Below are 27,018 nucleotides of genomic sequence, written 5' to 3'. Positions count from 1 at the left end.
CTTAACGTGCAAATAAATATTTTGAGTTTGAGTTTGAGTCTGTTTTATATATATTTCTATACAAATATAATCTCGGGATTAGATGATGATCATTGTCAAAATACATTATGACTAGCCTCAAAGAAACAAAATAATAATTATGGTTACGCTTCGGCAACTTGATTGTAACGCCTCTGGTGTTTCGGAGGTCCATGGGCGGCGGCGATTGCTTACCATCAGGTGATCCGTCTGCTCGTTTACCGGCTTATACCATAAAAAATATGGAAAAAAAAGAGACAAGACCTTACACTGAACCGGACCCTTTCGTGACGAGTATCTATAAAGCAGTCCCACGAGCAAATTCTTCAAATTGATACACCACAAGTTATTTTATGCGAAATTTGCATAAATAACTGTAGCTGTTCACAAACTTGATCAACCGGTCATGGATCAGCTGCTTGTCTATGCCAAACCATTCATTAAAAGATGGCGGGCTTTTTCTTCGCGCCACAGAATCCTACCGCGATAAAACATAAATGGCAAGATATAATAATTAATTCAGTATGGATATAAACATAACGCGATTCGAATGTGTGGTCGGTGTGCGCAAGAACGGTCAAAATGTGGTATCAAATAATTTTATTCACAACAGTATGTGTGTTCACTTATGTTCTAAAGAAACTGCACGCTACTGGACCAAATAAATTCAAGTTTTATTTTAATTTCTGTATATTTTACTTCTTAACGTCCGTGTTAGCCGCTGTGATTTGGCCCTACTTTCTATTAAGCCCTAAAAACGTGAGAAATGCCAAGTGAGTACAATTCTAGTATTGTTGTTTTGGTTGTGTTTATTTCCTCTATAACTATACTTCTTTTGTATTTATGTTGATGTCTTTTTATCACCTTTTTTATGACGATAGTTTATCGAACTCTGTAGAAATTATGTAAAGTTTCATTTTAAAAACTAAGTTGCAAAAAATTGTTTGCAACTCTTTCTCATCGTGAAAAGTGTTTTTAAAAACAGTTTACACATTTAAATTACTTTAATTTTTAATATAATTAGGATTTAAATAGAAAAGAAATTATGATATATTTAATATGGAACGGATTTAAATCCATTCCATGAATGAATGATTCAATCCATGATTATAATATTATTTTTCATACACCTGTGAAATGGTTTCTTGTGGTACAATTTGTTAATTAATTAATGCAATAATAAGTTTTAATTAATGTTTAGTCGCTAATTTGCCACTACTTATTTTATTTCACATTAAATCTCCGAGACATATTACTAGAAGATGTAAAAGAGCGAAAACTTATTCAAAAGTAGCCTATTTTATTCAAAAGTAGCCTATTTTACTCAAAAGTAGCCTATGTGTTATTCCAGACCATAATTATGGTAGATTAATTATGTGTAGATTATAATCTACCGCTGTTCCAAATTTCATCCCGATCCCTTTAGCCATATTGACGGGATGCAGAAACTTTCGCATATGTACCTAATTATTTTTTTAATGTAATTAAATTGTATAATGAGACTCTGCTTATTCATGTTGTCCTATGTGTTTATGTGGTGTACAATAAAGTACATACTAATAAATAAATGAAAAGCTCCGCCGGAACACGCTATCATACATAAGTTTGGCAAGTTCATAAACCTTCAGTTTATAATAGTGTAGCCTTAAATCAGTGATAAATAAATAAAATAAAATTACTTATAATTCATTCATCAGTAATTTTCAATAGTTTCCTTCAGTAAGCTACGAAATTAATTATTATCTTATTGCATGCTTACTGCAATTGAATGAAATTACGCATTTCAACCATTTAATTGCCACACCTTTATAATTACCAAAGGTACCTTTAAAAAATATATAATTATGTAGATATAAAAATGTATTTAGCATGTTATCAAGTGATTTACAAATATTTATTAGATATATTATCTACGAAAAGTGATTATATATTAGCAATGCCGGTTGTGTTGATAAAAAATATACTACTCGTATCAACGTAATGAGTTGACCTTTTAAATATTTCGACACAATACATATTTAATTGTAATAATTATGTACGTATTATTAAAACAAATATCATTGGCTATGAAATTCGGGGTCAGTTTGTTTATATACAATTTCTAGAATCTCGATCTCTTTCTCTCAATGTTCCTTGATCTATGATTTGTTTATATTAATTTACCAAATCAAAATTATGTTAAGAAAACTTCTCAAATAGATAAAACGCTAACCAAAGAAATTTGTCAATTTCTGTATTTTATTTTATATTTCCACTAGCGGACCCGACAGACGTTGTCCTGTCTACACGTCTTTAATTTGAAAATTTTAAACTTTTTTTAATACTCGTAAGCTAAAACATTCTGGACCATTTTGATGAAAATTATTATTCAAATGTTATGACAATATCTAACGTCATTAATATTTGACACTGCGATGGTAGCGCCGTCTGTCCGATCCAATGTAAAACATTCCAAAATCAACAACTATCTACTAATAAATTAAAAATTATTTAAAAAAACATTTTCCAGAAGACAAAATTGTGAATCTAAACCATTCTCAGATCCCCTTGAACACACACAAAAAATTTCATCATAATCGGTCCAGTCGTTTAAAAGGAGTTCAGTGACATACACACTTACAGAAGAATTATATATATAAAGATAGGCAATTAAGCATTTAGACATGAATTAATTCATGTATCACACTATACAATATTATAAATGTGAAAGTTTGTTTGTTTGGATGTTTGTCCGCCAATCACGCTGAAACTAATGGACGAATTTTGATGAAATTTGGTATACAGGCAGGGTATAACATTTTTGTCCCACGGGGAAGGGCAGTTAAAGCCGTTGGCAGAAGCTAGTTAATTATAAATATAAGTAGATTATGTAATTAAACCAAAGGACTCTCCGAGGACTACTCAGATCAAAATCGCCAAAAAGATTATGGAAAACGATCCAGAGCAATTTTAGAGAAACTCTACGCACCTACTGGACTCGCAAAAAATAATTACGCGAGTTTAGATTTTTGTATTTTATTATGTTTTTTTTTTTATATTAAATGAGAATTTTAGGTGCCTACAGCATTTCTTTACATCATCACTACAAAGATGAAAGTTAGAAACAGCTTTCGTTAATACATATGTACACAAACAATAGCGTTCTGCAAAAATAATAAACTACGTCGTAATGGCTGAGAATGAGCCCAATTTAGCAAAGAAAAGTTGTAGATAACTAGATGCTAAAACTTCTGACCACCTTTCTTTGGAAATAATTTTATATTACCGATTTTTTAATGGGTCAAACCCGCCACAACCTTCAAAATCTGCTGCAACTCCTGTAAGCCACGATCGATACACGAATATAGTAGATACAACCATGAAAACACCGGACCACTGAAGTCCGGCGCGTCCTAGAGACAAATGACTGTCTTGGATCCCGCAACGAAATAGATCAGAAGATGTTATGAAGTGTGATTATGTTACGGATTCAAATCATTACTTGAAAAACCAATGTGACTATTGCTTACCAAGTTTCAAATCGTTGAGAAGCGTGCATATTAAACTTCAGTCAGACCCCTTTCAATACAAAGCATATTTCAAATGCAACATAACCACACATATCCTTTGATATATCAAAACGGGAATGTGCATCGGTTAGTCCGTTTGTGATGTCGAGTAGCGTACCTAGATTCCTATTAAAGTAACAATATAGGATTATAGTTAAAACCCTAAGCGATGCTGAAATATTAGTGCCAATGTGGTGTGTTTCGGTAGAGTTATTTTATTACACCCAATCCTTATAAATATAACTGAAAACTTGGTATTACGCTCAATATTGTCTTTTCTGATTATCACTTCTGGAAAACTAACATAGATAAGGAGCGAGAGACGTTACAAACCACACCCCTCTCTATTTTCTAACATGCAGTGCCATACTACATACACACTTTCTGAGCGCTTATAACTTATCTACACCTTTTTTCTTATAATATCATTGGGCAGCGCCCATTTGTTTTGTCACAGTGCACAATCACATTATGGCATCTCCTCTTTGTACTTACAACTGGGGCGCAACCAGTGACCATTCCGGAGCTGCAGACAACGTAATAGGTTACCGGGGCGCCGGCTCAAAGCAGGAGAAGGAACGGGGTAGTTTTTAGTCAGTAAGAGTCTGACACTCCCTCCCGCCTCATCTAAGGCGGGAGATGATTTTCCACCCTCAAAAAAAAACAACCAGTGACCATGAGTGTGAGTGGCATGAAAAATGTCACCAACTATTTTCTAAGCCTATAAAAACCTTAAGAAAAATTATATCTTATAAAATCTTGATAAAAATACGCTAAGTCAATTTAACATCCTTATAATTTAACTGTCAGTTATGTATATTCCCCGAAGAGCTAGGAAATTGAAACTATAATGGGTTTAACCCCAGTTGTATGAGTCAACGATCTATTATTTTAACATAGGGAACATTATTATCTGCTTATCTTAAGGGTCTGTTTATCCTATAGATAAATTGGCTCACATATGTATCTGTCAGTAGACAAACAACATGATGTAATATTAATATTTATGTTAGCAATTGTATTTTGTGATATTTTCATAGTAAAATAGTGTCCTACAACAAAATCTTTATGGTTAAAGAAGATATTTAGAACCGATTATTATCACGATTCGTCAATAATCTATAAAACTCTAGTTAATTTAATTTGACACCATCAAAATCGATTTGGATATAGACATGTCTATCAAACCGCAAATGAGCTCGATCTTGAGATCTGGCAACCACTTAGTAACGAGAATAAGACATAATTATAAATTAAGAACACATAATTAGTAGCAACAGAAGCTAACATCAAACAGAAAGGAACTAAAAATCTAATTAACAAAACTACCTACCAAGAATATATCCAATAAAATCTCATTGAACTTGTAAATGGAATCAAAGTTCCTTTTAAACACAAATGAACTTTTGTGAAGAAACTTTAGTTAGATAAATAAAGCCAACTTAAATGGTGTCCTCACATAACGAACGGTAAAGTTTTGGAGTAAAAGCCACTTAGTAAAAGCGAACGTAATTTAGTTCCCTCATCAGTAGAAAACCAATCAATATTTTGTCGTACAGTACCGTACGTAAACTAACATATATATCACTACCTTTAAACTCTTGACGCGGGTCTGGAACTGCGGATTAGGGTAGACTGGGTACGGTTGAAACAGTTTCACTTATAACGTCCATAGTTCTGCTTTTTATAACCCGAGCAATGAAGAAGATATGTTAAATAAAAGAGCATGTTTCTGTCTACTAATAGGCAATATGTTTTTAGTCCCAGGTGTGTTATTTTTAAAAGTAGATCAAATTAAAAAATAAATCGGATTTGTTGCAACCGTCCCCATACCAGGGGCGGTTGAAACAGTGAATGGGGTCAGTTGAAACACATGCGAATAATACAAAATATAATATTAAAACACGTTTTATTAATTGTTTATTTTAAATCTAAGAATAATTAAGTAACTCTTTGACATTAGTAATCAGTCTTCAATATTTATATACTTCAAACGATATTTTTAATCAGCCTTTAATGTTTTAAAGCACACTATTTAAAATATATATAATCAATCATCAAAAAACTAAGTAACTACAAATTACTTAACATTGATATGTTTACGTAAATTAAACCAAAATTAACTGTGTGTTTTTTAAACATAGCAAACTAAACAATTTTTGGCTTTCATTAGTCCAATAAGGATAAGCCAAATTTAAAGATCAATCAGATCACTCTTCACACATCCACATTAAAAAATATTATTTGGTGTAAAAACAAGAAAAAAATAATAAGTACACTGTTTCAACCGTACCCAAAAAAACGTTTCAACCGTCCCCAACTCCTACTTTAGGTAAAATTCAGTTATTAGTCATTGTAACAATAATGATACACAAAAACTAGTCACAATGTCATATTCCGCGAGCTTCATTTCAAACAACAACGCACCCTCAAAGTTGTCACATGAATAAAAACGACAATAATTGGAAAAATCTCCAAGCAAAAATACTTACTTTTGGTTATCAAAACACAATAGGGTCCCCTAGAAACAGTCAAAGCGCGCGGAGAGTGACGCAACACTAAGATTCGTGTTTAGACCTATCGTCCGCTTCGTTCTCCCCTTGGAGCCCTAGCCGCCCCGCCAACGGTTTGCGAGATATTCGTTTTGTTTCAACCGTCCTGTGTTTCAACCGTACCCAGTCTACCCTACCCAGCGGGTTTCCGGGGCTCTGGCTGGACAAATAGGAGTAGGAACGGAGTGGTTTTTAGTCAGTACGAGTCTGACACTCCCTATCGCCTCGCCCAAGGCCGGAGAAGGCATTGGATGATTTTACGCGGATGTCGTAAGAGTTGACTTTTACGGCACCCACGTCATGAGTTTTTTCTAAGGGATTACTTGTTTAAAAAAGACCGAGTAGCAACTGCTTGCCATGCATGAGGACACATAGTCCAGTACCCTTAGTGTGAATTTGCTTTAAATTTAAAGTAATCGAAACGAGAGCGCGTTCGGCTTTCTGATAGGTTCGAACCGGCCAATAAGAGCGCCTGACATGCTCTCGTATCGATTACTTTAAACGTAAAGCAAACTTATACTAAGGGTACAGCAGTGGACTCATATGAGTTGTTAATGATAAATAAATCAATTTTACTAGACTAATGCGTAGAATACGTCAGTTTTAGCAGACTGCAGACTGTAGGAAATATAGGTTCTATATAATTATCGTTTTGATAAAAGCAACTCGTGGATTAGTGGTATTCTAATTATCAATGACTTGTGATAACCTGAATAACAATCACAACAAAAACAACGTACTTGTATATAAGTAGTTCCGTGTAAGATTATTGAGGACTTTAGCTGTGGAATTCGTACTATATGTATATTATTTATTATCTATTTTAATTACAATTGGCATGTTTCGTACTAATCAAATTCAATACTTTTTTCGAAATGTCAAAAACAATTTTTTCTATGAACTTTGTATGAAATTCAAATAGCAGACTTATTTCTAGAAATTTTGCTAGAAAAAATTCGAAAATTAAATAGTTCATAAAATTTATGAATGAGAGAGTGATTATTTTTGAAAATTTTATGTATTGAAAAGTTGTAATAATTTATTTTTGACCCAGTCATCATCCCTATTACATACACAATAAAACTTGGAGAAAACTTTCCAGCAGGCAGGAGGAAAGAGAAACATTTAATATTTGTGCAAGCTCAACTTGTACCGACATCGAAGACGGAGACGAAGGCTCTCGAACCCTCTTAAGTTAATTAAAACAATTAAATTATTGAATCAAACACCTCAACTGTCTTTGCAATTACAGGAGCTAGGGAAGTTGTCATACAAATATATATTTATAGTCATACAAATATGGTATAAGCCGGTAAACGAGCAGACGGATCACCTGATGGTAAGCAATCGCCGTCGCCAATGGACACCCAAAGGCGTTACAAGTGCGTTGCCGGCCTTTTGGGGGTTAGGAATTTAAGAGTTATTGAGGAATCGAGGATTGGGATGATTGAGAAAGCGGGTAACGGGCCTCCGGTCTCCTGTAACCTATCTCATACAACGCAAGCGTTTCTTTTCACGTCGGTTTTCTATGAGGCCGTAGTATCACTCCGGTCAAGCCGGCCCATTCGTCCCGAAGCATAGTTTTCCCTCACTTAAAATACTAACATACAAGTTTCAAACAATTTAAAAAGCATTTTATTAAAAAGTGACGAGTGTTGCTTTATGCCCGGAAGGTCCACTCGTATAAATATTTTAAAATGTTGTATTCACAAATAATAAAACACGAACAATACAGTGCTCATATAGTGCCGTAAAGTTAATTGGGTGTACGGAAACGGTAACTAAAATTTTGTGTTACATTTTGTTCGTTTACTAACATTAGTAAAATAAAAATTCATATGTGTTTACGTATTTTATTTTACTTTTACTTTTGAAGTGATGTTAGAGCTAAGTTTAGATTAACTATGTTTGTTACAATTGTTATGTTATATCAAACCAGTTAACCTATATAGTTGGCTTAGATGAACCCTCGTCTAATCTCCGATTTTCCTTTTTTTGAGAGGGAAAAGTCATCTAATTACTTCTCCCGCCTTGGGCGAGGCGAAAGGGAGTGTCAGACTCTTACTGACTAAAAACCACCCCGTTCCTACTCCTGCTTTTCGAGCCGGAGCCACAGTAAACCCACTAGGTAGTCCGCATTCCCGATTTTCCTAGATTAATTTCCTGTGAATGTTATACTTAAAAATAATTACTATCATTTTTGGCACAGCAGTTCTCAAGATACGTGCCCATATACATTATCCACGTCATAGCTTTTTGTTTTTATTTTCATTTTTTATTGAAGATATAAATGACACAGAACCGTTAGCTATAGGTAGGCTAAAAAAAATCACGCAAAAACTCGCCTATACGAACAGGTTCAAAACAAATTCTTATCCGAATTTTATTCGCTAGCGGCGAATCTCTAAATCCTACATTCGAAACATCAAGTTGGAGAAACAGAAAGCAAAAGTGAATGAGTTATAGCATAGACTATCATAATTAACTTTCACTAAGAGACCAAAGCGTGTTTATCTCCGGTTAGATACAGAAATAATTTGCGTGTTTTTTAATCATACTATCGTATTATACAGGTGCTAAAATAGCCTTTCTACAGGTTCATCACTACATTAACTGCACGGTTGGCGCGTTGGATGATTAGCTGCCTCGCATCGTGTAGCGGGTCCGATTCACGTACGGAACAACTCTTTGTGTGATTCACAATTGTTGTTTCGGTTCTGGGTGTCATGTTTATGTGAACTTATATATTTGTAAACGCACCCACGACACAGGAAAAAATCCTAAAGTGTGGCAACGTATAAAAAAACATTTGTATATGTTTACAACGTTATTTTCAATACCCTCCTTCCACTTCTTTCTGTGCAGAGCTTTCTGCGACCAATCCTTATCGTAGGTGTCAAGTTCGTCCCACCATCTCCTTCTGGGCCTACCGCGACGTCTAGTGACGTTGATTGGGCTCTACTCAGTTTAGAGATTTAAGGTTTATCTTTGAAAAAAAAAATATTTAAAAGCTACTATGACTAACTACTTATCCGACATCTTTAATTGATTTTGACTGGACCTTAAAAGAGACTATGACCTCTGAGCTCGTTTCGGCATGGCATTTCTTCTCAGAGTAGTCCGATAGGAAATGCCACCGGCCTCATCTAGTTATTTAAGAGATTGACGTTTAAAAGAGTTACATTGTAATCTATTGGTAAAATAAATATCATTAATCATTTATATTATTTAACATAAGAGAAGATACGAATGATGCCGAGTGACGTCCATACCAATCAAATTCGAATGTCTCAAGTTTCCAAATAGAAACTAAATCCTCGGTCAGTGACCTCGGTAAATGTGCCTGCTTTAAAATTATGTACCGGCACGACATCTCAAGTATATCTATATCTATACATATAATAAAATCGTAGAAAAGTGCTGTCTGTACATTGAAAATAAAAATAAAAAAAATAGCAGGGGTTATTGTTATGTCGATGTCGAACCCAAAAATGTAATTAACTTTTTTTTTGTCTGTTTGTCTGTTTGTCTGTTTGTCTGTTCGTCTGTGCGCGCTAATCTCAGAAACGGCTGATCCGAGTTGGATGCGGTTTTCACGAATATATTGTGGGATGCTTAAATTTACATTTAGTGTTTGTTTCATGTCAATCGGTTCATAAATAAAAAAGTTATGTCAAATTAAAGAATCACGCCGAACATTCTATGCTTATACCATTAATCTCCGCAACTATTTGACGGATTTGGTTGAAATTTGGTACAGATATAGTTTAGAACCTTAGAAAGGACATAGATATATTTGTATTTCAAAAATCAAAAAATAAAAATAAGAAATAAATTATTTATAAATAATTCTATGTCGATCGTTCGACTTCGGTTCATGTTATTGTTTTAATTTATCGAAAAAAGTAAATAAATAGTAAAAAGGTATGAAAAAAATAATATCAATATAATAAAACATTTAGTACAAAGAAAATGCTCTAACGGAGTATAGATAATTCTATGTCATCGTTACACGACTTCGGTTCATGTTATTGTTTTAATTCATCGAAAAAAAGTAAATAAATAGTAAAAAGGTATGAAAAAAATAATATCAATATAATTAAACTTTTAGTACAAAGAAAATGCCCGAACGGAGTATAAATAAATAATCCATGTTGTCTTTATCCTCGATAGATGGCGTTGGGATCGAAATAGATCGCGCTATGGTTTCGTCACATTCATTTGGTTGGGTATCGGCCGAGCGCTTCGGTACTATCGTAGAAAAAGTGTATTATCAGTCGTATGATTATTTGTCTGTAGTGGTCCTGCTGTTTCGTATATTCTAAATTGGTTTCGTTGTATTTGTCAATTAATAAGTTTATTTGTTGGGTTTTCCTGGTTTTTTGGTTAAACTATTTAACGTAGGTTTAGTTTGATATCGATTATTAGTAGTTACTGTAGTTAGTTTTTTTAATAAAATTGTAAGTCTAATTTTTTTTAATTAGATTAGATTTAAGTCGTTTCTTTTAAATTATTTAGTTTAAGCTTGGTTATTATAGCATAGAGGATAGGTTGTAATATAGTTTCTTTTTTAATTGTTATAAATTCGTAATTCGTAGCTTTCTTTAGTTTTAAGTTAGTTTAAGTCCGTTTTTAAACTATTTTTTCAATGCCCTAAGTGAGTATACATCTATTAAATTCAAACGCAGAGCTCATTATGTTGATTTTTGAAGAGTTCCCTGGAATATCTTCCACATCTCATTTTTGAAGAGATCCCGCGAGATCGGGAACTATGTGGTTAAAACCAAAAATTTGCCGGAAGTCACTATTCCACGCGAACGAAGTCGCGGGCAAAAGCTAGTAACATAATATAATTTGTATGTATTATACAATTATATTATAATTATTATGTACCAAAATATAGTCATTCAGTATGTGTATGTCTTACTACATTTTTTTTTAATATAGCTTTTGCCCGCGACTTCATTCGCGTGGAATAGTGACTTCCGGCAAATTTTTGGTTTTAACCACATAGTTCCCGATCTCGCGGGATCTCTTCAAAAATGAGATGTGGAAGATATTCCAGGGAACTCTTCAAAAATCAACATAATGAGCTCTGCGTTTGAATTTAATAGATGTATACTCACTTAGGGCATTGAAAAAATAGTTTAAAAACGGACTTAAACTAACTTAAAACTAAAGAAAGCTACGAATTACGAATTTATAACAATTAAAAAAGAAACTATATTACAACCTATCCTCTATGCTATAATAACCAAGCTTAAACTAAATAATTTAAAAGAAACGACTTAAATCTAATCTAATTAAAAAAAAATTAGACTTACAATTTTATTAAAAAAACTAACTACAGTAACTACTAATAATCGATATCAAACTAAACCTACGTTAAATAGTTTAACCAAAAAACCAGGAAAACCCAACAAATAAACTTATTAATTGACAAATACAACGAAACCAATTTAGAATATACGAAACAGCAGGACCACTACAGACAAATAATCATACGACTGATAATACACTTTTTCTACGATAGTACCGAAGCGCTCGGCCGATACCCAACCAAATGAATGTGACGAAACCATAGCGCGATCTATTTCGATCCCAACGCCATCTATCGAGGATAAAGACAACTTGGATTATTTATTTATACTCCGTTCGGGCATTTTCTTTGTACTAAAAGTTTAATTATATTGATATTATTTTTTTCATACCTTTTTACTATTTATTTACTTTTTTTTCGATGAATTAAAACAATAACATGAACCGAAGTCGTGTAACGATTGACATAGAATTATCTATACTCCGTTAGAGCATTTTCTTTGTACTAAATGTTTTATTATATTGATATTATTTTTTTCATACCTTTTTACTATTTATTTACTTTTTTTCGATAAATTAAAACAATAACATGAACCGAAGTCGAACGATCGACATAGAATTATTTATAAATAATTTATTTCTTATTTTTATTTTTTGATTTTTGAAATACAAATATATCTATGTCCTTTCTAAGGTTCTAAACTATATCTGTACCAAATTTCAACCAAATCCGTCAAATAGTTGCGGAGATTAATGGTATAAGCATAGAATGTTCGGCGTGATTCTTTAATTTGACATAACTTTTTTATTTATGAACCGATTGACATGAAACAAACACTAAATGTAAATTTAAGCATCCCACAATATATTCGTGAAAACCGCATCCAACTCGGATCAGCCGTTTCTGAGATTAGCGCGCACAGACGAACAGACAAACAGACAAACAGACAAACAGACAAACAGACAAAAAAAAGTTAATTACATTTTTGGGTTCGACATCGACATAACAATAACCCCTGCTATTTTTTTTATTTTTATTTTCAATGTACAGACAGCACTTTTCTACGATTTTATTATATGTATAGATTACCGCGCTCATGTATACTCAATACAAGTTCACAATCACTATACATGACTGCCAGACCCGAAACAACAATTTTTGGAACACACAAAGAGTTGCTCCGTGCGGGCATCGAACCTGCTACACGTTGCGTGGCAGCCGGTTGCACATCGCACAGTAATAATATATGAATGTCTCGGTATCTCTGTCCTCTAGATGTCATAAAGTCTCAGGAGATTAACCGCCACACTCAGAGTTATTTAATGGTTACTTAACCTAGTCTTAGCAATTGTTATCAAAACTAAATTGTTAATAAGGAATAGTAAGTAATCATTAAATGACTCTGAGTACGGCGGTAAATATTTTAGGAACTAAATTAATTATAATATTTTTCGGCTAACTCACGTAACTATTTGACGAGGAACGATATTAAGAAAAAAAACATAATAATAATAATAAATTTAGTATGTCTCACAAAAGTTTTTAAGAACTATTTACCTTTGTTTATAAATATAGCAACAATAAAATTTAAACTTTTACTCGACTCAGAAGCAACAGAAATTCAACATCACAGCATTACCTGCCCAAAAGCCAGTAACTTACGAAGTGAATTTAGTTTCCCGTCTAGTTTCCTTCATGGTGTGTACTGACAGATGCTTATCATACCCGTCTCACTGTCACTTGATATTAGCCCTTCGCATCGAACATGGGCCCCGATATAATACGAACAAAAACGGGCCAATCATAAAAACAGATGTACCATGTGACAATCGTTTACGAACTTTTTGGAAAAATGTTTGTGATCTAGAAATCTGGAATCTTTGGAATTTAGATAGAAGGATGTCTAAGAATAGGTACAATATTTCAAATCTTGTCCTTATACCTTATTGGTTAACGAAGCTACGTGTTTGATGGCCGAAGAGCCAATGGCCATGCAAAGTATGCTAACGTTTTTATTTATTTAATCTTTAATGTACACAAAACAATAAAATAGTGGTATAAGGCGAACATAATACCATATGGCAGTCTCTACCAGTCAACCTTAGGGTTTAAAGTTTAAACATGCCTTATTTAATGCCCAACTGGATAGAGAGACATGTGCATATTATATGTAACAGACCACATTATTTCATTAGTGCGTATAAGTTCGGAATAAAGTTATTACGTAGAACTTATAGGCTTTAGGCGCTAGTTATCACTTGATGTGCCTAATATCTCACTACCAAAAACTAAACTTAGAGTCCTTTGTCCAGTGTCCACAGCGTGTATAATCCTTTTAATCTACATTTAATAAATACTTTCGTAAATACATAGTAATCTCTTTTGTGAATTCCACATTACCTACTTAGTTAATCTGCATGCTATGCACTAGGTACATATTCAATTATTATTATGATATATTAGTCCAGTCACTTTAACCTTAATATGCAGCAATTTATCAACAACGACACACTTTAGTATAATCTTTGAATAATTTATTAATCACAACCATTGTAAATCATGATAAAAGCAATGCGCCTTTAAAACTAAAATAGATTGTTTTATTTGTGCCACAAATTGTTGTTCCGGGTCTAGGTGTAGGTAGATAACAGATGTTGCATGTTTGTAAACGCATCTATGGCTCAGAAGAAAAGTGGAGTGTGGAAACGTCCATAAAAAATCTAACGTCAAAAAACGCTCGCACGAACGCAAGCGTTGTGTCACGTCCGTTTTCTGTGAGGCCGTGATATCACTCCGGTCGAGCCAGCCCTTTCTGTGCCGAAGCATGGCTCTTTCACACTTGATTCATATAATTGATTGATAACTATGTATTTTCTTAATTTTCAGAATAGCAGTGCGATTGCTGAAGCACGTTACCAAATTATATGACTTAGAATGGCATCTCCGAGACGGGGAGATCTTGGCCGAAGATCGAGGAGCCGTCATCATCTCAAATCACCAGAGCTCTCTTGATATATTAGGTAAATATTAGAAAAAAAATATATACTTTAAAACAATGCTCCTTAGGCTTAAAATGAAAACTCCTTTTCTGATTTCTCTACAACGTTTTCTAAAGCAACAACCATATATTTATTTAAGACAACTAACAAAACATACACTTATAAAATTTGACAATCATGTTTACAATAAATAACGTGCTGAGTGCTGCTTCATTTACAAGTTGCCACGGCATGGCTAGGGACAGTTTCAGCTAAATATACCATTTATGATATTATACTGTATATAATATAAGTATATATGTATTGTTTGACTGATACTATTATTGGTAAACATAGATACACAATATAAACTTAATATCATAATCATAACACAAATAACAAAGGTCATCAGCACCATTCACTTCAATAAATAAAAATATAATATCTTCTGAGTGCGAACCGATACGGAAAAGCAATTAAACATTCAATTCCATATTGCAGTAGATACATACATCATACATACATACATACATACATGCATAGATACTGCAATACATTGTACGTATCTACAGTCCACAAGTACGTTTACCTTCAGTTATTGATTGCCAATACGTTAAAGTATTGATAACATCTGCAACTGTTTGTATTTCTACTTATATTCTCGAATGTTCCAATTTCCAGGAATGTTCAATATATGGGACGTCGTCGATAAGTTAGCGGCTATTGCCAAGAAAGAATTGTTCTACATTTGGCCGTTTGGTCTGTCGGCCTACCTCGCCGGAGTCGTGTTCATTGACCGGAGTAATGCGAAAGGAGCCTACAAACAACTCAAAATGACGTCCGAAGTCATGGTAAAAAATAAGGTTTGTGTCATGTATTATATTATGTTATGTTATCTATACAGTGTACTAAGTACTTCCCTGCGGCTGCGATAACGCGAACTGGGGGATTGGGCAATAAAATTTATCGTTCGCTCCCTCCCTTATGCGAACATAACACGATAATATACAGTCTGCTCGATCTTCTGAGAAAAACAACAGTGGAGATCCCATTAAAACACACCCTCATGCAACGGAGAACATATTTTTCTAATTGTTTTCTTCTAACTAAGAGTATTTCTCGTTTTCCTGTTCCGCGCAATTTGCTAATTATATCTGATAGCTGATACCGGCTTCTACGTCTCATAATCGCGCTCTATTAACAACAATTAGCAGTCCTCGTTGCATTACACATATAGGCAACTTAACTACGTAATATGCATGGGAGTATGAGTGGTGATATCGAATATGTGCCTACTTATAACAGCAAGCATCTACGAAGATATTAAAATCTTTCTTCGTTTCCTCGAACAGGCGAACTAAAATAAAGGAATTTGAATTCTTGGAGGTCTTAGAAGAACCTTAGAAAGCATACCTTACGATTCTTGTAGGTCTTAGAAGAACCTTAGAAAGCGTAAAGCCTTACAACACACTGTAGTACTAGAGTGTACACAGATGTATATGTAGAACAAAGATGTATAGTTTTATTTACCAAAAGGGAAAAACAAATAGAAAATAAACTAATACAGGGCTGACGCGTGATGGTACCACTTGAGACCATCAATAACGAGGATATCACACGATTATATCCGCCATGACAGTCGCTGGAGCCCTTGCGAAATTGTCGCTTTTCTCAAATAATAGAATATTAAAGGATTTTTATTGGAAAACCCCCGTAAAAGGGCCTGAACAAGGAAAACCGGGAAATATTCTAAGGGTAATGTGTTGCATAGTAACGTAACATCACGCTATACGTGAGGCCGCCGGGGGCTAAGCGAGTATACATCCATATTTCCAATTCCAACCGTGAGGGTGCTTTTCCACCATAGATGTGCTATATAACAATGCTATGAAGATGTAATAGCTAAACTGTGAAACTATGTGACCGTTTCCACTGATACTAAGCTGTGTAGCTGTGCAAGTAATATATGCTATGAAGATGCGCCACCACAAAGTTGCTTTATGCGAAGTATCGATAATGGGGAAGCCATCCATAGCACGCATCTTTCCATATAAAAAACACAGGTTAGTAGAGTCCATTTCTAAGCTATGTGTACCAATAAATATAATTGGTGGAAGCCAAACGCATCCACAGCAACGTAGCATATCACATCTCTGCCTGGTGGAAAAGCACCCGAATGTTGTTATGTCAGGTAATGGCTGTTAGCTTCTTGTCGTACATTCAGACGATGTTCAGAAAATGTATGGTTTCTTCTGCGTCTAATATGTTCTTTAATCAAAATTATACTATCATCTTTATCCCGTCTGGTTTACAATCAACAGTTACGAATAACCAACTAGACAGAACCAACAAATGTAAATTGTAAAATTGGTAAAGAACTATAAATAGTAAATAAATAGATTACACTGAAGTGTCACAATACTTAGCATACTAAAGCCGTTCGGAAAACAAACAAAAATTTAGTTACTTACAAAAAAGGGGATGAATAGAACATTATCTAACTCCCTTTATCTTGGCATGGTGGCGTGAACATTATAACCTCGTACGTCGTACTTACAGGTCTCATTTATTAAATAGAGGAAGCTTCCCGGCTTGGATAATATTAAACTTATAAATTCAGCTTAATGCGCCAGTAACGAACTAGGATAAAACACAGATACAAAATTGCCTTGTTGCACGTGAACATGAGTGGACGCAGTGTGTATATGCCACCGTCTTCAACATCGCCGGCGCTGGCGGGAGTGAACGAGAGGAGCGGGGAAAGGGGCGACGGCCGCCCGCCCGGCTCACCGCGCGCCCGCCACCCGCCAGTCAGCTGTTAACTCACCAGACGATCATCCGCGCTCGCGCATCCTAAACCCCTTTTTCTTATTATTTCGTTCCGTAGACGCGACACCTTTGTACCAGTAATACATTTGCTACAGCCCTTTTTATTCGTAATACAGTTATAAATACAGTCCACTCGAGTTTTACTGCCTTCTTCGTTGAACCAGCCACGGCACACCCCAACATATGGTCCTTCTACCGTCTTACGAAGAAACAAGATCGAAGAACAAAGGAGCTGTACAGTGGGTTCAAGTCGTCTTCACCTGAGATTATCTGCTTGCTTGGATTTCTTGAAGCTTTCGTCGTTAGGGACGTCTCCAATCACACGGGAACAAAGTACCGTCCTTGTTGATTGGTGCCCAGATTCGAAGACTGATCCAGGAGAAGAACTCTCAGGACTGCGGGACAGGAAGATCTTCATCGATATCAAGCATACAACTATAAATTGTCGTCGTGTCTTGAGGATACTTGAAAAACTCCACGTCACAATCATCATCAGTGGTTTGCAACAAAAATCGTGAGATCGTTCCAAATTATTCCTTCATTTATCATTGCATATCCATTCAACACCATAATCATCCCATACGCTTCATCACCTTGTCTAACCATCATTTCATTAACTTCATTTTAAATTTATTCATTTCTATAATATTGCAAGTCATTCGAAAACTGCAAGTCATTCTCAATAGATTAGTCATTCATCTTGTATTTAGTGCTGTTCATCTCTTCATACATTCACAAGTAGCTTAGGCAGTCATTTCCATTATCAAATTTCATTTCATTTAATTGTTTTTTTTATTTCCAGCAACTTAAATTATAAGCATATTTTTGCAAACTTCACACAGCTAAACGCCTGCTGAGATATCCCTAGCAACCTATCACATAAATAGAAATTGCTTGTAAATTGATTTCAGGCGAACTGCAGCTTAATAAACTTGCTTATAACTTTTTATCTTACCCTACATATTTTTGTAAAAAATATTTTTGTATTTTTTCTTTTGCTTTTCTTATAATTTTATTATCTTTGCATAATGACAGATGCTAAAAGCTTAATTAAGAAGCGAGCTTCAGTTAAAGCTAAGCTTACACAATTTGCATCCTTTTTAAATCTATCTCAATCCTGTAAGCAACTTAGCGATACGCAAACAGTTGAGGTTGAATACCGTCTTAACATATTTGAAAATTTATACGAAAAATACGATGCATTACAGTGTGACTTGGAGACACTCGCGGACGATCCCAGCGAGCAATATGCGGAGCGGGAGGAGTTTGAGAAGCAATATTACAGCTTGGTGGCTACCGCCCGGCAGCTGATCAGCGCCACCCGCAGTAGGCAGGCAGGAGATTCGTCGTCCGAGGTGGGGTCTTGTGCTAGTCACACACATACACATAACTCTATACGTCTACCAAAAATTGATCTACCTAAGTTTTCGGGCAGCTATCATGATTGGCTAGAGTTTAGGGACACATTCATTTCAATAATCCATAGCAATAATAACATAAGTAAAATCAATAAATTACATTATCTTCGCGCTTCTTTAAAAGATAGTGCTTCTCTTGTCGTAGACAATTTAGATTTCAGTGCGGAGAACTACGATGCTGCCTGGAGGTTACTTTGTGACAGGTATGACAATAAGAGATTACTTGTCAATAATCACGTGCAAGCTCTCTTTAATGTAAACCCTATCTCTAAAGAGTCAAGTAAGTCGTTACGCCTTATTATTGATACAACGAACAAAAATCTTAGAGCCTTATCTACACTTGGGCAACCAGTTCAACACTGGGATACGCTTATAATTTATATTATGGCTAGTAAATTAGATCAGGTGACAAATCGTGAGTGGGAGGAGCATAGAAACTCTCTGACTGAACCTCCAACATTAAATATTTTTATTAACTTCCTCAGCAACAGATCAGATTTATTAGAAACACTTGAGGAGTCGAAGTCCATCAAAACAAGAGGCGAGGGTCACAGCGACAACAATAAATCTAATAAAAGTTTTCTGGCCACTACTGATAAACCTAAATATAAGCCTTTATTGTGTCCAATGTGTAAACAGGATCATCATGTATTCACTTGTGAGACATTCAAATCACTTCCAGTGGAGGTTCGTAACAAAAGGGTTCATGGTTTTAATGTATGTCTTAACTGTTTGCGACCAGGCCATGATGCTAATAAGTGTAAGTTAGGAAACTGTAAATATTGCAATAAAAAGCACAATACATTGCTACACGTTCATACTGATAGTGAGCTCTCAAACACTCAAAATGTTGTCTTGTCGGCTAATCATTCTGCTTCATCTCGCATAATTCTACTTTCCACAGCGCTCGTGCGGGTGACGGACACAAAGGGCAGCTGTCACACTGCTCGAGTCTTGCTGGACAACGGGAGCACGGCCAACTTCGTGTCCAGCGACTTAGTCCGTAAGCTTCAAATTTCTACCTACAATGCCAAGTCTAAGGTGTTGGGTATAAATTATCAATCGTCTAGTTGCTCGCAAGGTTGTTCGATTGCTTTAAAGTCACTCAATAGTGATTATAAAATCAATATCGAGTGTTTTGTCTTACCAAAAGTATCATCGTATATACCGAACACATTTGTTGATACGAGCAACATACACATACCTTCTACCATTCGTCTTGCCGACCCTCAATACTACATTCCGTCTTCGATCGACATCTTAGTCGGCGCGGAGGTATTTTGGAAGATCATAGGCGCGAATCGGGTCACATTAGGTAAAGATAAGCCTTCTTTGTTCGAATCAAAGTTAGGCTGGCTTATTTCTGGCGCCTTAATTCAATCGAATTCCACTTCTCAGGTGTGTATGCATATTGACAACCTTCAGTCAGACTTATCACGCTTTTGGGAATTAGATTCGGTAGATACAAAGCATAAGTTTACTTCAGAGGAACGAGCTTGCGAGCAACTTTTCGTAGATACCACTGGCCGCAACCCTGATGGTCGGTTTGTGGTAAACATCCCTCTCAAAGAGTCTCCTCACGTTTTAGGTGACTCATATGCAATGGCTAAGCGTAGATTTCTTTCACTGGAAAGACGTTTAGCCAGAGATCCTCATTTCAAAAAATTATACGTTGATTTTATGAATGAGTACATACAATTGGGTCACATGTCTGTAAGCAATAGTCAAACACCTAACTGTAGCCCGCCTCATTTTCTACCTCATCACGGCGTTTTGAAAGAGTCAAGCTCAACTACGAAACTGCGAGTAGTATTTGATGCTTCGGCTGTCACCACGTCGGGCAAGTCACTCAACGCTATCCAAATGGTCGGTCCAACTTTGCAAGATGATCTCCTGTCGATCCTGCTTCGATTTCGTCAGCATAAAGTCGTCGTCAGTGCAGACATCGAAAAGATGTACCGACAGACTATGGTTAGTGAAGTGCATAGACCGTTACAACAAATTTTGTGGCGAGCGGAACCAGATCATATATTGACAGCTTACACTCTGAATACAGTCACGTATGGTACTGCATCGGCGCCATTCTTGGCAACTAGATGTTTAATTGAATTGTCTAAGGAGAGCTCTGACCCAGCAATAGTTTATACCATAGCGCATGACTTTTATGTGGATGACTATTTGTCAGGTGGTTCTTCTGTTCCAGAAACGATAGAGAAGTGTCGTCAAGTCGTGGACATTTTGCAATCTGCAAAATACAACCTTCGCAAGTGGCAGTCCAACTCAAGAGAAGTGTTGCAGGCTCTTTGCAATGATCCCACTGGCTCAGATTTAGTTAACCTCAGTGACGATAGTCATATGTCCAAAACGTTGGGACTTAACTGGAGATGTTCGACTGACACATTCACTTTTTCAATAAATTTGTCTTCCACTGAAAGAACTACAAAGCGTCAAGTCCTATCGGTCATTGCCCAAATCTTTGATCCAATTGGCTTAGTGGTTCCTTGCATTGTAGAAGCCAAAATAATTATACAACAGCTTTGGCTTTCTAAATGCTCTTGGGATGAACCTATACCTAAAGATATTTATACTATTTGGAGTGCGTTTCAAACCACTCTCCCTCTTCTCAATAACATTGACATACCCCGATGGATTTCATGTGAGTCGCCGTCTTCTGTTCAGCTTCATATTTTCACTGACGCATCTGAGAAGGCATATGGTGCCTGTGTATATGTGCGCAGTCAAACGAGGAATGGAGAGGTCAGCGTGCATCTTCTCACTGCAAAGAGTAGAGTTGCTCCTATTAAGCCGACGACTATACCTAGGCTCGAACTATGCGCTGCATTACTTGGCACACGGCTGTATCTCAAGGTTCGTCAATCACTGACCTTGCATATTGATGAAGCAGTATTTTGGTGTGACTCAACCATTGTCCTGGGTTGGCTATCTACATCACCAATTCAACTTAAAGCCTTTGTTCGTCATCGCGTTTCCGAGATTCAAGATTATGTTGGTGGTAGTACTTGGCGGTATGTACCTTCACTTGAAAACCCCGCAGACCTAGCTTCGCGCGGACTTAGAGCTGACAAATTGGTGTCTTCTTCTTTGTGGTGGTCAGGTCCTCAGTTTCTACACAAAGAATCTTCTTCATGGCCTTCATTTCCTGAGTCAAATTCAGGGGATAAGTCGTACCTAGTAGAGACAGTATTATCTCATCATGTTGATACTACGGGTACTGTTGACAACTGGTTTACTTTACTATGTAAACAGTATTCTAGCTTTATTAAATTACAGCGTGTGGTTGCATATCTCATGCGTTTCATAAATAAATGTAGAAAAAACTCTACAAAGTGTGGCTCACTTTCTAACACTGAGTTGACTATGTCATTACATTTCTTACTTAGACATAGTCAACAGGATTCCTTTCCTGAGGAATACAAGTTATTAATTTCCGATAAACAACTACCTTCTAAAAATAAATTATTGTCATTGTCTCCATTCCTAGATAAATCAAATGGTTTGATTCGAGTAGGGGGGCGATTGGCTAATTCATTCTATGATTTTAACGTAAAACATCCAATTCTTTTATCAAGTTCACATATAATTTGCATTTTAATATTTAACATGTATCACCTGCGCCTTTTGCATGCTGGACCGCAACTTCTACTTGCCACGATTCGCCACCGATACTATCCTATAGGCGGTAGAAACCTAGCCAAAAAGGTTTCACAGCAATGTGTAAAATGCTGTAGGATCAAGGCTATGACTGTTCAACCTATCATGGGTAACCTTCCAGAGCAGCGTGTGCATTTAGAGTTCCCTTTCTTAGATACAGGGGTGGACTATGCTGGTCCTATCATGATAGCTGATCGCAAGGGTAGGGGCTGCAGACTCATTAAGTGTTTTATATGTGTGTTTGTGTGTTTAGCAACAAGAGCTGTTCACCTCGAGCTGGTGTCTGACCTCACGAAAGACGCTTTCTTGGCTGCTATGAATCGGTTTATTGCTCGCAGGGGGAAACCTCGTAACGTTTTTTCAGATAATGGCACTACATTCGTTGGCGCATTCAATGAACTGGCTAATCTTCTATCGCAAAACCTAGATTTCAATGATATCGACCCAGGTATCAACTTTTCCTTTATACCTGCATACACACCGCATATAGGTGGGTTGTGGGAATCGGCAGTCAAATCCACCAAGCATCACCTTAGACGTATCTTGGGTTTAACAAATTTAACCTTCGAAGAGATGGCCACATGCCTGATACAAGTTGAAGCCATCCTAAACTCGAGACCCTTAACTCCCTTGTCCAACGATCCAACAGACCTCGTCCCTCTTACTCCGGCCCACTTCCTCATTGGACGATCACTCATTATGTTGCCACATCCACAGATCCAGAACGAGAACATCACCAATTTGCAGCGGTTCCGTCGCATTGAATACCTGAAGCAGCACTTTTGGCACCGGTTTTCCCACGAATACATTTTGTGGCTTCAAGAGAAAACCAAGTGGCGCCGTTCTTCCGGGGAACTTAAGGAAGGGACACTTGTCGTAGTCAAGGATAAGGGGTCACCTCCTCTGCTGTGGTTACTAGGTCGAATCGTCCACGTCCTACCTGGCAGGGATGGAATCACTAGAGTCGCCGACATCCGCACACGTAAGGGTGTCATTCGGCGAGCCTTTAATACCATCTGCCCTCTTCCAGTCACTGCAGTTGAAGATCCTTCAACGGGGGGAGTATGTTGAGACCACCGTCTTCAACATCGCCGCGCGCTGGCGGGAGTGAACGAGAGGAGCGGGGAAAGGGGCGACGGCCGCCCGCCCGGCTCACCGCGCGCCCGCCACCCGCCAGTCAGCTGTTAACTCACCAGACGATCATCCGCGCTCGCGCATCCTAAACCCCTTTTTCTTATTATTTCGTTCCGTAGACGCGACACCTTTGTACCAGTAATACATTTGCTACAGCCCTTTTTATTCGTAATACAGTTATAAATACAGTCCACTCGAGTTTTACTGCCTTCTTCGTTGAACCAGCCACGGCACACCCCAAAGCGAATAATTTACTTTTTTTACAGACAAAGATTTGGTTGTTCCCCGAAGGAACACGGAACAAAGATTATACGAAGCTACAGCCTTTCAAAAAGGGTGCGTTCAACATAGCCGTGGCAGCACAGGTCCCCATCATCCCCGTCGTGTTCTCACCCTATTACTTCATTAATAAGGAGAAATACATTTTCAATAAAGGTAAGCTCTTCCATAAAAGATAACGTGTTTACTATTAAAGCACCTCCTTCCTACTAATTGATGAACGTTAGCTTAGGAAATGTTTTATCAAAAGAGCTCTTTGTGCACTTAGATTTAAAGTCTAAAACAGCTTAAAGTTAAAAGAAAACTTGTTATGTTCAGTTACCTTTTTTATGGAATAAGCAGACGGATCACCTGATGGTAAGCAATCGCCAATCCATAGGTGTTAGCCCAAGTGTGTTGCCGGCCTTTAAGGGGTTACGAATTAAAAGGTTGTTGGGGAATCGAAGATTGGGAAAGGGGGTAATTGGGTCTCTGGTAACCGCACTCACACAACGAAACACAACGCAAGCTTTGTTTCACGTCAGTTTTCTGTGAGGCCGTGGTGTCACTTTGGTCGAATTGGCTCATTCGTGCCGAAGCATGACTCTCCCACACTTAAACTAAACACACACTTAAACTACCTATTACCTATACAGTTTGTCCACGTACTTGATATTTTAAACCTTAATAAAAGGGATTTTTACAGTCGATCCTGCTTTCCCTGCGATTTCAATCTAAAAGGTTAAAATTCGTGACCCTTCCGCTTCGGTAGAAAGTAGCCTATCTATATTCTAATTTGGACTTTAATCTTCTTAGCAGTCAAATCTCCAACAGAATCCACACAAAACTTTCCCCTGTGTTAGGGAAAATATTTAGAGAAATGACGTCACAGAAACAAATTTTGATTTATTATACAAAAGGATTTTTGTGGTTGGATTTATGTGGTCGGCCGCAGACTTGTGACAGTTGTGATTGTTATTTTATTCAATACTAGCTTCTGCTAGCGACTTCGCCTGCGTTCCTGTGGGATAAAAATCTACCCCTGTTGCAAATTTCATACCGAGCCGGTTCAGCCGTTTTGATGTGATTGAGTAACAAACATACATCTAAAGTTACAAGGTTTCGCATTTATAATATGTGTAAGAAGTAGGTCATCATCAATCAATACCAAAAAATATAATTACTGGAATAATCATAATTTATTCAAAAACTGTATGTACAATTAACAATAAGTTAGATTATGTTAGGCCGTAATGTACGGAGCTAACGGGTTGTCGGAGCTCCGGCTCGCAGAGCAAGAATAGGAACTGGGTGATTTTTAGTCAGTAAGAGCCTGACACTCCTTCTTGCCTCACCCAAAGCAGGCGAAGTCATTCAATCATTTTTCCCCCCTCAAAAGAAACGATGTGTTATTCAATTCAATTCAAATCGTTTAATTCAGACTTATTGTGTACAGAAATGTTAGTTATTGTCTCCTACAAAATATTTACAGCAATAAGTTACTAGTTTTCAACTTTCAGCTTCATAATGATGAAGTGGATACATAATAAGCATACAAAAAGTATGAATTCTTCATACAATGCATCAGTGTAAACTCTCCTCTTCCTTTCCACGCATATAGTACTTTATATCCGATTTATCTCATGGTAAAGCGTTCAAATTCAATGGTGAACTTGGACTAATAATTATTATGAGCAAAAGTGTCATAAATACATATTTATTTATTTCACGTTATAAGAACCCAAAACTTGAACTATGGTACATTAACCCTCCGAAGCTGCGGACTACCGAATCTACTGGGGCTACGGCTCGAAAAGCAGGAGTGGGCACGGGGTGGTTTTTAGTCAGTAAGACTCTGACACTCCCTCTCATTGTATTTTATGTCCGATTTATCTTACAGTAAAGCGTTCAAATTCAATGGTTAACTTCAATGGCAAAAGTGTCACGAATACCTATTTATTTATGCATGTTCCATATTCTATCTATTACAAGAACTCAAAACTCGATCTATACAGTACATAAACGAGCCGCGCACTACCTAGCGGGTTTACCGGGGCTCCGGCTCAAAAAGCAGGAGTAGAAACGGGGTGATTTTTAGTCAGTAAAAGTCTTAGGCTCCCTCTCACCTCACCCAAGGCAGGAGAAGTAATTGGATGATTTTCTCCCTTAAAAAAGTCGTACATTAACCCTGATGTTAACAATACTAACATTTTTGTATTATCTTTACAGGTCACGTGATAATCCAGTGCCTAGAGCCAGTGCCCACAACTGGACTGACAATGGATGACGTCCCGGACCTCATCAACAAAATCCACGAGAAAATGTCGATAGCATACAAAGAATTATCGAAGGAGGTCGTCAGTGCACTCCCAGTCGACTACCCCTTCACTCTTCTAGGCTAAATACCATGACTGTTTATTATTAGGATTAGTTAATTAGTTATACGTTATGTTACGATAAATACATTTATTATTTTTATTATATTTGTGTGCGTTTTATTCATACTTTCACCGCTGTATACCGTAGGGGGAAACCTCTTATGACTTTATTTAAACCACATAATATTTGGTATCACCTTGGCTGACAATATACGACTAATGAGTGAAATTATAGGCCCAGTAGTTAAGCCAAAATGTGCATTATTCTCTTTAAGCTATTTTGAACACTCTTTACAAATACGCAATTATCGGCTGCAATAATTGCATCCACATATCCGTAACATTCCTAGACAACCTACAATATGTAGCTCTTCTATCTATACATATAATAAAATTGTAGAAAAGTGCTGTCTGTACATTGAAAATAAAAATAAAAAAAATAGCAGGGGTTATTGGTATGTCGATGTCGAACCCAAAAATGTAATGGTAAATAAACATGAAGCTGATCCCACAGAATTTAATATTTGATTAGTTTTATTATTTATTTTCGGTTTTCGTTGAAATATTTAGTTGTATTATGCTGCTGTGGACGACTGACTGTACTACTTGTAGTTTAATCATTGAAATTTATTTCATTTAAATCATATTATGTGTGATCTCCATACTGCATAGGTATACTTGGTTCCTACAACTGCGGGTCGCTTGCAGTCAGTTCCAGCCGTTATCATAGGCGATAATTGCTAATTAGATAAGTAGTCGTGATTAGTTAATAAAGATAATATATTATTATTAGTATTCGTGAGCATTACCTTTTTTTTTATATTATATAAATTAATCTCCACGGACTCGAGTCCGTGCCCTTATTATACAAATATACAATTAGTTATAATTTACAAAAACTAGAACTTATTAC

General features: G+C 36.4%; 1 protein-coding gene across 6 annotated transcripts; it reads left to right on the top strand.

Annotated features, from left to right (window-relative positions):
• Positions 1-520: 520 nt before the first annotated feature.
• Positions 521-26,210, top strand: LOC118262431 (1-acyl-sn-glycerol-3-phosphate acyltransferase beta). Of its 6 annotated transcripts, XM_050697334.1 has the most exons (6): positions 522-791; positions 14,325-14,458; positions 15,098-15,279; positions 18,454-19,666; positions 23,736-23,904; positions 25,957-26,106. In XM_050697334.1, exons 1-5 carry the CDS (start codon positions 601-603, stop codon positions 23,876-23,878), a joined length of 1,863 nt encoding a protein of 620 aa, XP_050553291.1. In that variant the 5' UTR covers positions 522-600; the 3' UTR covers positions 23,879-23,904; positions 25,957-26,106. The 6 variants fall into 6 exon arrangements, with proteins under 6 accessions (XP_050553293.1, XP_050553292.1, XP_050553291.1 ...); XM_050697336.1 differs by lacking the exons at positions 23,736-23,904; positions 25,957-26,106 and adding an exon at positions 23,366-23,660 and having other exon boundaries at positions 521-791; XM_050697335.1 differs by lacking the exons at positions 23,736-23,904; positions 25,957-26,106 and adding an exon at positions 23,053-23,238 and having other exon boundaries at positions 521-791.
• Positions 26,211-27,018: the final 808 nt, after the last annotated feature.

Source organism: Spodoptera frugiperda, chromosome 12 (assembly GCF_023101765.2).
Source record: "Spodoptera frugiperda isolate SF20-4 chromosome 12, AGI-APGP_CSIRO_Sfru_2.0, whole genome shotgun sequence".
Taxonomy (NCBI): domain Eukaryota; kingdom Metazoa; phylum Arthropoda; class Insecta; order Lepidoptera; family Noctuidae; genus Spodoptera; species Spodoptera frugiperda.
Note: the sequence above shows the minus strand (reverse complement) of the source record. Positions and strands in the feature narration are given on the sequence as shown.